The following is a 13,012-nucleotide window of genomic DNA, read 5'->3' on the forward strand; positions in this document are numbered from 1 at the left end:
GAAAGAATGCATTGTGAAACTGCAGTTGGGATTACAGGCTTTATTTGTCTTACCATCTTTACTATCCATGGGTTTAGCTACATCCAGTTCAAATGCATCCTGCATCTGTTGACCCCGAAAACGCTTTAGGTGTTCAGCTTCAATGAGATTACTGTCTTCTTCTTCCAAAGGTTGCCATGTACCATCAACAAACCACTGGCCACGCATGACTACAATCTTATCGGGTTCTGCAAAGCGAAGGACAACACAAGCATAGTTAATCACAGAAAACAATCTATGAACATTCCTTCTTAAATTCACTAGTAGAACAACAAAGTTTTGTGATTGTTTTACTCTACAGATGCTGCATGATCTGTGGGTGCTTTCTGGATTTTCTGTTAGTTTCATGTTATTGGAACAATGGAAGACAGAAGAGAGGATGAGGGAGAAAAACAGAGTTTGAAACTAAACTGTACTGAACAGAATAGAAAATGCCTTGCTATTTTAATATTAATTTTCTCACATTACTTCATTTTTAATAAATAGACAGACATTTGTTGTTAAGTTGTACTGACTATTCTGGCATTCCAGCAAGATCAACAGTTTATTTTCAAGCTAGAGAGAGATCCATTTAAGGAGAAGCCCCCTTTCACTGAGTAGTGTTAAGAAATGTTTTACCAAGCCAGTGGGGACACAGATGCCACAGTAATAATGTTATCTCAGGCAGCTTCATAATTGGCTGCCTGTGGGCCTACCATCCAATTAAAGATGGAATGTAGGCAGGATCACCATGTTTTCACACAATCACAGAACTCTGAATGCTTAGCAACACCAACGGGAGAGATAGTTCTTGGAGGAATACAGGAAGCCTCTTTTAGTTAACGGGGCAAAAGAAATATTAGGCTCAGGGCTGGAGAACAAATCCCTTCATGGATGTCATCAGAGCCATAGGTGTTACCTTTCTTCCTTGCACACAACTCATTCGTCTGGGATGACAGCATGCCATCAGTAAAATGCCTCAACAGCGACAACACACGCTGGGGTGTCAATCTGACCCAACTCCCTGATTCCTCATGCCTCCTGGCCCACCTTCTGGGCTCGGTAAAATTCAATCTGTTATTTTCAAATTGTTTACCTTTGTCCAGCAAACTGGTGCACTAACACCTTGTCCATAAAATACAATCAATCAATGAAGGAGTCTTGTTGATGCAGTTGTTTATGGTCACTAGGTTTTCACCTCCGTAACTTGTTCAAGTTTGACCTGCCTGTTGAGGTGAAAGCCTTCTCAATCTGCAAAATTCAAGGATCTAACAGCAAACGAGTTTGCATATTTTCAATCAACATGAAACTAACTGGAAAAAAAGCCAAAGAATTGCAGAAACAAAAATTGCTTGAAAAACTCAGCAGGTCTGGCAGAATCTGTGGAGAGAAAGCAGAGTTAAAGTTTCAGGTCCATTAACCCTTCTTCAGAACTGATTGTAGTTAGGAAAAGGTTGTATATATGCTGAAGATGGGTTGGAGGATGGGGGAGAAGAAAATGACCCAGAGAGGGAGAACGGTGAGTGGGCAGATAAAGGAATTAGTAGTAGTCAGCCCTGAAGAGTCAATAGCTACTAATGCGGGCCATTAGCAGCTGACAGTAGGTTGTTTGTGGTAGCAGCCCGTGTAATGACAAGGTCTGGTGTGTGAGGATTGGAGGAAGGACATGGGAGGACATGCTAAGGCCCTAAAATTTGATACTGAGTCCTGAAGACCACAGAGTCCCCAACAGAAAAGGAGATGTTGTTCTTCAGCTTTGCTGAAGCACTACAGTAAGCCCGACATACAGATGTTGGCCAGGGAACATAGTAGTGTGTTGAAGTGACAGATTACATGAAGTTCAGTGTCATTAGGGGTAAAGGTTTAAGGTTTAAGGTAAATGAGGGGCGGGGGGGCAGTTTAAAGGAGATATTTGAGTTTAGGTTTTTTGTTTACATGGAGGGTAGTAGGTGCCTGGAACGTGTTGCAAGGGGAAGTGATAGAGCAGAAATGTTATCAAAGTTTAAGAGACATTCAGACAGACATGAACAGATGGAGAATACAGGGATTCAGATCATGTGCAGGCAAATGGCACTGGTTTAGAATATCATGGTTGGCACAGTCATGATGGGCCAAAGGGCCTGTTCCTGTGCTGTATTGCTCTATGTTATATTAACTAATTGCTAGTCTCAGAGAGTTGGCATTCTATCAACATCCTGAGGTTAACCAGTGACTGGAAAGTCAACTAGACTTGCCACATAACTACAGTGGTTACAAGAGCAAGTCAGGGGCTAGGAATACAGCAGTGAGTAACTCACCTCCAGACTCCCCAAAGCCACCATTGACAAGACACAGGTCAGGAGTGTGATGAAATACTCTGCCTGAATGAGTGCAGCACCAACAACACTTGAGAAGCTTGACACAACCCAGAATAAAGCGGCCACCACAGCCACTCAGTAGCAGCAGTGTCATATCTACAAGGTGCATTGCAGAAATTCACTAAAAGGTCCTTAGACAGCAGCTTCTAAACCTACAACCACTTCCATCTAAAAAGGACAAGGGCAGCAGATATATGGGAACACCATCACCTGCAAGTTACCCTTCAAGCCACTCACTATGCTGACTTGGAAATACATTGCCATTCCTTCACTGTCACCCGGTCAAAATCCTGGAATTCCCTCGCTAAGTGCATTGTATGTCACCCACAGCACATGGACAGCAGTGGTTCAAGGTGGCTCACCACCACCCTCAAGGACAACTGGGGATGGGCAATAAATGCTGACCCAGCCAGCAATGCCCACATCCCAGAGAGAAAAATAAATCATAAAATCCATAGTGTGGAAACAGGCCTTTCAGCCCACAAGTCCACCCTCTGAAGAGTAACCCACCCAGACCCATTCCCCTACCCTATGTTTCCCTACTGTACCTACCTTACACATCCCTGAACACTCTGGGCAATTTAGCGTGGTTGATTCACCTGACCTGCATATCTTTGGATGGTGGGAGGAAACTGGAGCACCCGGAGGAAACCCACACAGACAGGGAGAACATGCAAACTCCTCACAGACAGTCATTCGAGGCTGGAATCAAACCTGGGTCCCAGGTAGGTGCTAACCATTAAGCCACCATGCCACCCTGTGTTACTAGTGCAGTTGATGGTAGCATTCTTCGGTTGGGACTCAGGCATATTGGTGGTGCAAAATGGGTGGACTTTACTCAGCATTTTATTAGCGTCAAAATCTCCCAGTCATGTTGTAATTCCCTGCATTAGAATTTGTCACTATCATAAATGTACAAACTCCCCCTCGCAAATTTGTAACTACAATGTTAAAATAATAAACTATGCAAAGAGCTATTCACACAGCAATGGAAAAAAATCAATCTTGTTTACTAGACATTTATATTTCCCACCTGCCGTTTGCCATCTGCCTCTGACTTCTTAATATGAAACACTTGGGGCCATCTTCTGTACATTGGCAATATTTTAGAAAAGCAAGTTACTGTAGATAACAAAATTCTGCTGCTCAGAACCGATATGAAAAGAAAAGAACTTGTCCAATCAGCAAGCAAACTCAATGATAACGTGCAGAATATTTTCTTCTCTCATTTCTGAATGTCACTATTTGGTAAAGAGAATGAAGAAGGCTTCTACATTCATATAGTACTTGTGTACGCCATTATTATTTCGACAATGAAGCTCATTTGCTAGTTCATACTTGCCAGATTTCAAGTGCCTCCAAATCAGCTCATAGATGGGGATATCTTCTCAATGGCAGAGCAGTTCACACATTGACTGAACTGCTGTGAACCATTATAAATTAAAGAATGCTTATAGCACAGAAGGCGGCCATCTGGCCCATTGTGTCCATTCCAGCTCTAAATTAGAGCTACACAGTCACGTGACCGTCTTTTCCCTGGAGATCTGCAATTTCGTTTTCACTTTATGCTCGGGTGAAGATTCTGCACCCTGCTCCTGTCGGTTAACATGTACCACCAATGTTCTCAATTACCAAATTACTTCCCCATTTACTTGACAATACAAATTAATCCACTTCTGGCAGCTAGTACTTTAAAATATAATAAAACCCTTGGTCAAAAATGACTTATGAAAGAGCTAATATTGAGACTGCTCTATTTATCATAAACCCCGAACACTCCATTTCAGGTTGAACTCTGAATCATTCCCGGTCAGTAAACCTATGGCGACCGTGGATGGAAAGTTACAAACACTTCATTTAGATAAGTGTGTGAGTTTAATAACTATTATTTATATTGTATTGATATATGCTAGCACAAACCGAATTTCGAGCAACACCAAATTGGGCATTGCAGCACGTAGGCGTTACTACATTTAATTCCTGAGACATTTACCTCACATACCCACAACAAACCGTAGGTTTTTGACAGCAACTATAGGTTAGGCTGTATTCTTGCAATATTAAGCACAAGAGTAGTTACATAATAATGTTTAAAATGGCTACTTTGTACAGATTTTTAAACAAATTAGTTAACTAAATGAAGTAATAAATCACAAATTAAAAGAGCAACAAGCACACTGAATATAAAATCCTCCACACACACAAATATTGCTTCAAACTTTTCTGTTCATAAATCACAACCCCTACACTGTGGAAACAGGCCTTTCGGCCCAGCAAGTCCACACCGACCCTCCAAAGAGTATCCCACCCAGACCCATTCCCCTATTACTCTACGTGTACCCCTGACTAATGCACCTAACCTACATATCTTTGGATTTTGGGAGGAAACCAGGATACTTAGAGGAAACCTACACAGACACAGGGAGAATGTGCAAACTCCATACAGAAAGTCATACGAGACTGGAATCAAACCCGCGTTCCTGGCACTGTGAGGCAGCAGTGCTAATTACTGTGTCTGAACAACTTTTATTTAAGCTAAAACCATTCATCTGAGCCCTGTATCATGAAGATTACTCATCATTTTCTAGATCCCATTGGAGAATCAAAATCAAATTGGTTTCATCTCAAATCAACTAACTAAACTAACTGAGCAGGGTTACATAATCTGCAATGCACTAATGAAATAAAGCATGTTGAAGATATCAACTCAATGAGAGAGATGGCCATTGTTTTGTGAACTGAAATCATCCACTGGTAATCTTACTGTATAGCAGTGGCCACCTGAAGACATAATTTAGTTAAGATGCTTTTCATACACTAATTAAGACTAATAACTACTTATTACTAACAGTAAATAATTCCACTTAAAAGGAGACCATGGTGACTCAGTGGTTAGCTGTTGCTTCACAGTGCTAATGACCAGAGTTTGATTCCAGCCCTGGGTGATTGTCTGTGTGGAGTTTGCACGTTTTCTGTGTGGGTTTCTGCTAGGTGCTCTGGTTTTCTCCCACAGTCCAAAGATGTGCAGGTTAGGTGAATTAATCATGCTAAATTGCCCTATAATGTCCACGGATGTGCAGGCTAGGTGGGTTAGCCATGGTAAATGCGGGATTACAGGGATTGGTGGGAGGTGCTGGGTCTGAGTGAGATGTTCTTCAGAGATGGGTGCAGATTTAATGGGCTGAAAGGCCTCTTTCCGCACTGTAGGGATTCTATGATTCTATCAACCGGTGAAACTAAGCATCAACTTAAATGCATAATTTCTGGCAATACAATAAAATGTTGTAACATTTGTCCTAACATTGTTAAAAAGTAAAAATGTAAATCTTTCCAACTGCCATAAAAAACAGATTGGTAAAATATCTCCTGAAAAAAGCAAATAAGTAACATCTAAAGAAGTTCTAAACTTTTTCATTCACAGACATTGGAATAGGAAACTGAACAGCAAAAAGCAGTAAATATCTACAGTTCACCATGATTAAATATTCCAATACATGCAACTTTCCATTAGATTTTAAGAACAAAATCAACAGTAGTGCAATGTAGTTGAAACTTAACTACGGTCTAAAATATCTATGCAAGCCACTTAGTTCGAGGACAACTGGGGAAAGGCCATAAAAGTCAGCCTTGCCTGCAACTCCTGTATCCCACAAAATAATTTTTACAAGAGTCTTATGGACAAAAGGTGTTCCACCTACCAACTGCTGCAAATGGCCTATTAATGTCTGATTTACACCTACCCTGGACCTTCAGGTTGTGGCACTCATTGGCAGCTCTGCAACCTGACAACAATGCACCACTGAGGGGCTCCCATTTTCCTCCACGTTTCTAGAAAGTTTTCAATATTTCTCCTACATTTTGCCATAATCAGCTTAGGCATTGCTGGTGCATTTACAGGTACAGGAGAACTGACCTTGGACAGATGCAAGAACCCAAGAACTGAGAGCAGGAGTAGGCAATTCAGCCCTTTTAGCCTGATCCACAATTTGATTCGATCATGGCTGATCTCATCTTGGCCACAACTCCACTTTCCAACATCCTACAGTCCACTAATTAAAATCTGTCCATCTTATCCTTAAATTTACTCAATGTCTCAGTGTCTACTACAGATTTACAATCCTGAGAGAAGTAATTTCTCATCTGTTTTCAATCTGCTACCCCTTATCCTAAAACTATGACCTTTCATTCTAAATTGCCCACGAAGAAACATTTTTTCTACAACTGTCAATCGTCAATTCCTTTCAGCAGTTTATATATTTCAATTGGATCTCCTCTCATTCTTCTAAACTCCAAAGAAATTTTTTAATCTCTCTTCATAAAACAAACTGCTTCTCTCTGGAATCAATCTAGTTAACTCTTCCAAACTGCCTCCAATGCAACAACATCCCTCAAGTAAGGGGACCATAGCTCCCTGAAAGTGGCAACACAAGTGGATAAGGTGGTAAAGGAGGCATACTGCATGGCATGCTTGCCTTCATTGGTCAGGGCATTGAATCTAAAAGTTGGCAAGTCATGTTGTAGCTGTCTAATACTTTAGTTTGGCCACATTTAAAGTATGAGATGGAAATGTGTTGCTGGAGAAGCGCAGCAGGTCAGGCAGCATCTAGGAAACAGGAGAATCGATGTTTCAGGCATTAGCCCTTCTTCAGGAATGAAGTCTGTCTGATTTACACATTTAAAGTATGTTGTGCATGATTCAAGTCATCATACTTTAAAGGAGGATGTGAAGGCTTTGAAGAAGATGCAAAAGAGGTTTACCAGGGTATTGCCCAAATTGGAGTGTACTAGCTACAAAGAGAAGTTGGACAAACTTAGATTGTTTTTGCTCGAGCATTGGAGGCTGAGTGATGACCTGATAGAAGTATATTAGATGTGAATATAATATACACATGGATAGAGTGGATATTTGGAGTATTTTACTCAGGATGGAAATCTCAAATACTAGAAGGGGGGAGCTTTAAAGTGAGAGTGGGAAGTTTAAAGGAGATGTGCAAAGCAAGATTTATTTTAAAACAGAGGGTGGTAGGTAACTGGAACGTGCTGATGGGGAGGTGGTAGAAACAGATATGATAGCAATGTTTAAGAGGCATTTGGATATGAACAGGCAAGGAATAGAGGGATACAGACCATGTGCATACAGATTGGATTCGTTTGGCATCATAGTCACCACACATGGTGGATCAAAGCTGCACTGTTCTTATGTTCGATTTCAAACATTTGAGTATGATTTTTGTTCATGCAGATCTATGCAGGTGAAAACCCTAGAGATTATTATCTGTTTCTATTCTCTGTCACACCAAGTTTATTGCCTGTTTTTTTTTGATATTTATTGATATCCCACATCAATGCAACATGATGTGGGATATTTACAAAAAACAAATATCCTATTTTTGAATTTAAAAAAAAATTAGCTGAATCTCCTGGAATATTTCCACTTCTTTTTGGATAACTTTACCAAATTCAACAGCTTTATGAAGAAGCTCTTTTGGTTATCTCTAGCTCTTTAAACTTCACAGCACAACGAAGGTGATAGCATTGCTTGGTTTACAGGATTTTGGGGATGTTTTTACTGGAGGCAAGTAACTTGTGGTATGGGATCCAACTAACCCCAGGACCAGAAGTCAGGCTTATAACTAAAAAACACGCTCTTGTGGCACATTGGTAGTGTCACTACCTCTGGAATATGAGGCCTGGGTTCATTCAAAGGGATGCTGAGGAGGTTCACGAGGTTGATTCCAGATTTGTGAGAGTTGGCTTGTGAGGAGAGATTGAGTAAACTGGGACTATATTTATTAGAACTTAGAAGAATGAGGGGGGATCTTATAGAAACATATAAAATTATGAAGGGAATAGATAGGATAGAAGCAGGGAGGTTGTTTCCACTGATAAGTGGAACTAGGGGGCAGTCTCAAAATAAGGAGAAACTTCTTCATCCAAAGGATTGTGAATCAATGGAATTTCTTGCCGACTGAAGCAATATTTTAAAGGCAAAGATAGATAGGTTATTGAAGAGTAAAGGAATTAAGGGTTATAAACTTTGAAAAAGACTAAATGTTACCTAAATAATTAAAAATTGAACTAAATACAAATTTTAAATATTTATATCCTGCAGGGAGATGGGACTAATTGGGACGAATGTCGATGGTTCAAAAACTAGTTGAAAGAGTAGTCAGCAAGAAAGAGAGATTTAATAAAAACACAGGTGCAGAGGCAAAATGCAGTAGAGCAAAAAGTAATTTCAACAGTAAAATAGCAGAAGAGGTGAGAATGTTAAAAAGTAGCAAATATACTGGAATGATTACATCCTTCAAACAATTACTGTACATGAAGAACACTTCCAGTCCAGACACCATACGCCTCCGTTGCCCTGTACTCCCCAAACAAAATGATCACATCAAAATTCAGGTTGTTAGTGTGAATGCAATGGAAATTCTTTAAAAAACTGATAAGACTTGAAAGAATTAAATCCTTAAGAGACAACGGGTAATTATCTCAAGCTCTGGCAGCTCATTCCATACACAGGCCACCCTCTGCATGAAAAAGTTGCCCCTTATATTCAAACAAACGTGACAAAACAGATGCAGGGAACTGAAATCCATTATCATCAGTTGTGTGTAAACAACAGGATTGATTAGGGGTAAACCTTCGCCAAAATGCCAAAAATAATGGATACAGGTTTGACTGAGTAACAGTAAAAGGAGTGGGACACTGAGTATGTTAGAACTCAGTAGTGAGACTACTGCTGTTTCTAATTTATGTCAATGCTTTGATAGTAGCAGGTCAATGGAAACAGATCAAATTTGCAGATGAAATCAAACTGTGCAGGGCAGCAAATCAAAGAAATCATCCCAGTAAGTGTAGATTGAGCTAAATAAATTAGATGAGTGGGATGATCACTGGCAGATGAAATTTAGTGCAGACAGTAAGTATTCTACATAGGAAAGAAAACAAAGCATCACAAATACTATGAACAGTGCTAAAATAGCTGCAGTAAAGAGAGGTCAGGAATGGAGTTTAGATAAATGAGAGGTGCTGCAGTTTGGAAAAGCAAATCTTAGTAGGACTTATACACTTAAAGGTAAGGTCCAAGGGAGTGTTGCTGAACAAAGATCTTGGAGCACAGGTTCATAGCTCCTTAAAAGTGGAGTCGCAGGTAGATAGGATAGTGAAGGCAGCGTTTGGTATGCTTTCTTTTATTGGTCAGAGAATTGAGTACAGGAGTTGGGAGGTCATGTTGCGGCTGTACAGGACATTGGTTAGGCCACTGTTGGAATATTGTGTGCAATTCTCGTCTCCTTCCTGTCGGAAAGATGTTGTGAAACTTGAAAGGGCTCAGAAAAGGTTTACAAGGACGTTGCCAGGGTTGAGCTATTGGGAGAGTGAAAAGACTAGGGCTGTTTTCCATGGAGCATCAGAGGCTGAGGGGTGACCTTATAAAGATTTATAAAATCATGAGGGGCATGGACAGGATAAATAGACAAAGTCTTTTCCCTAGGGTGGGGGAGTCCAGAACTAGAGGGCATACCTTTAGTGTGAGAGGGGAAAGATAATAAAAGAGAGCTATGGGGCAACTTTTTCATGCAGAGGGTGACCTGTGGATGGAATGAGCTGCCAGAGGATGTGGTGAAGGCTGGTACAATTGCAACATTTAAGAGGCATTTGGATGGGTGTATGAATAGGAAGGATTTGGAGGGCTATGGGCCAAGTGTTGGCAGGTGGGACTAGATTGGGTTGGGATTTCTGGTCGGCATGGACAAGTTGGACTGAAGGGTCTGTTTCCATGCTGTATATCTCTATGACTCTAAGTCCTCACAATCTCAACATATTCAACCAATGCACTGGCAGCAACTAAAACCAATTAGATATTGAATTTTGTAGTGAAAATAGTAAGAGGAAATCAACTGTGCAGTACGGATCAGATTTTGTCTTCAGTTCTGTAAAAGTGGAAAGCAAGAGTTTCTGTAGATATCTGAAGATGAAAAAAACAATGTTTTTTTCTACAGGGTAAGAATGGGAGTTAACGAATAAAATAAACAAATAAAACAAATGGATGAAATGAATAAACATTTTGCCAACGGTATTCACGATAACACATTAAAAATATCTATTTACAGTATTGGCTGTAAATCAGTAGATGAAAGGTAGAGAGGAATTTCATGGAATTACAGTAACTTGGGAAGTGGTATTGTGCAAACTGATGGAACTGTGGGCTGACAAACTCCTCAGGTCCTGATTAGGCATCAGCCTTGTATTTTAAAAGAGGTGGTTAATGAGGTAACAGATATTTTGGTACTAATTTTCCAAAATATGCTCGATTCTAGGAAGCTTCCATCAGATTGAAAAGTAGCAAATATAACCTTGTTTTTCTTTTAGAAAAAAGGACAGAAGAAGAAATTGAAAATTATAGGCAGTTAACTTGATGTCTACTGTGGGTAAGGTCTTAGGATCAATCATTTAGGTGTTTATAACTGCACACTGAAAAATCCAAGGTAATTGGAATGTGTCAATGTAGTTTTGTGAAAGGAAAATAATGTTTAACCAACTTAATTGAAGTTCTCTAAGCAAGTAATACGCACCATAGATAAAGGGGAACCCCGCTTACGTCCAATATGTGGATTTCCAGAAGGTATTCGATCAGGTGCCAAATGAAAGGCTATTACACAAAAGTAGGATCTCAGAGTACAAGGGCAACATAATAACATGGACAGAAGATTGGCTGGCTGACAAATAACGGAATTATGGAATTTATGCAAATGGGTCTTTTTCTGCTTGGTAGGTTGTAATAAGTAGGGTTCCAAAGGTGTTTATGCTGGGGCCTCAACTTTTTAAAATTCATATCAATGACTTAGATGAGGCGACTGAAGGCATGTTAAAAGATATGTTGCAAAGTATGTTTTAATGAGGACATAAGATTGAAGACTAATATAGATAGGTTAAGTGAGCAGACAAAAATCTGGCAGATCCCGGGTATATTGTGGGAAACCATGAAGTTGTTCACTTTGAAAAACGTGACTCTTACTTAAACAAAGAATCACTTCAAGGTGCAGGAGAATCCAGATCAGGGCTTTGAAACTGTGGGCCACAGCTTCTAGTAGCATTGCCAGTTAATAGTTTGAGGTTGTGGATTCTGACACTGCAATGGCTGCCATGGAACTTCGACTAAGTGCTAGCAGCTACGAGGCCCCATTACTTCAAAATAATGTGCTCAACGATCGATCGGATTGTGTAGGCTGAACCATGTCCTTAAAAAAACCTAAAGAGAAAATAGATGCCTTTTACTTATAAACCCTGTGGATTAAACAGCTCTCTCTTTTGCCACTCTCATAGGTCCCTCATTTGCTCCCTTAACCACCAACCATTCTCAGGTATCTCACTCTCTCCCTAGCTCCAATGTTCGCAGTTCTGAGGTTGCGCTAACGTTTGTCCATTAAAATGTAGTCACAATGAGAAAAAAAGATTGCAAAGCATTAATCTTGGTGCCCAAGTGCATACATCATGGCAAGAATACATCTCAAATACCGTGGCCAGTTTGGTCTCCGTAATTTAACGAAGGCTGTAAATGTTTTGGAGACAGTTCAGAGGATGTTTATGAGATTGATACCTGGAAGGTTACCTTAGGAAAAGTTGGACAGATGGGCTTGTTTACACTGGATCTTAGAACAGTGACTGGCGATTTGATTGAAGTAAACAAAATTGTGAATGATTTTGACAAGGTGGACATGGAAAGGATGTTTTCTCTTGTTGATAAGTCCAGAACTAGGAGGCAATGCTTTAAAATTAGGATCACTCTTTTATAAAAATGTATGGAGATATTTATCCTCTCAGAGGGCTGCGTGATTTTAGAAATCTCTGCCTCAGCTGGAAAGACAGGAGAGAATGATTTTCATTCAGCAAAGAAGCACTGGAAACGTGATAGGAGAAGAATAAGATAGGACTTTGTACAAGAAAGACTAATCCACACATACCACTTTAAAACCACAGTGGAAGTGCCATATGAGGGCTCTAAAGGACAATATTTTTTGGGATGCAGCTATTGTATGAAACACCATTTCTTACCCATCCCTGAGTACATACTGATGGCTGCCTCTTTGAAACTCTGTGGTGATTTGACACAACAGAGTGACACTTCAGAGGGCTGTTAAGAGGGGCGGCACAGTGGCTAGCATTGCTGCCTCACAGCGCCAGGGACCCGGGTTCAATTCTTGCCTTGGGTGACTGTCTGTGTGAAGTTTGTACATTCTCCAGATGTGCAGGTTAGGTGAATTGGCCATGCTAAATTGCCCACAGTCAGGGGTAAATATAAGGTAGGTGAATGGCTCTGGGTGAATGGCTCTTCGGAAGGTCGGTGTGGATTTGTTGGGCTGAAGGGCCTGTTTCCAAACTGTAGGGAATCTAATCATGTTGGCGTCAGACTGGAGTCATAGGGAAACCAGGTTGGATAAGTAGGGGTGGCCAGTAAATACAAAATTCCCAAGATGGGGAATCTAATCTTAAAATTAAATATAATCTATTCAGTAATTACAAAAACATTAAAGTTATGAATGTTATCCACATTCTATTTGATCATAAATATATCATTCATTTGTTAAGGAAGTACAGACAGAATAAATATTTTTCAGGAAACTTCCCAGGTTACC

The 13,012-nt window shown here is 40.2% G+C and overlaps 1 protein-coding gene across 5 annotated transcripts in view; it reads right to left on the reverse strand.

Annotated features, from left to right (window-relative positions):
- Positions 1-13,012, reverse strand: part of ddhd1b (DDHD domain containing 1b) — an 81,833-nt gene that overhangs the window by 50,584 nt on the left and 18,237 nt on the right. For all 5 annotated transcript variants that reach the window (XM_043697672.2, XM_043697674.2, XM_043697675.2 and 2 more), the window contains one exon: positions 54-227. In XM_043697672.2, coding sequence (XP_043553607.2) covers positions 54-227 — 174 coding nt within the window. The remainder of the gene's footprint in view (positions 1-53; positions 228-13,012) is intronic.

The sequence above is a fragment of the Chiloscyllium plagiosum genome, unplaced genomic scaffold (genome assembly GCF_037043375.1).
Source record: "Chiloscyllium plagiosum isolate Xiang-an unplaced genomic scaffold, Cpla_swu_hap1 HiC_scaffold_8, whole genome shotgun sequence".
Taxonomy (NCBI): Eukaryota; Metazoa; Chordata; class Chondrichthyes; order Orectolobiformes; family Hemiscylliidae; genus Chiloscyllium; species Chiloscyllium plagiosum.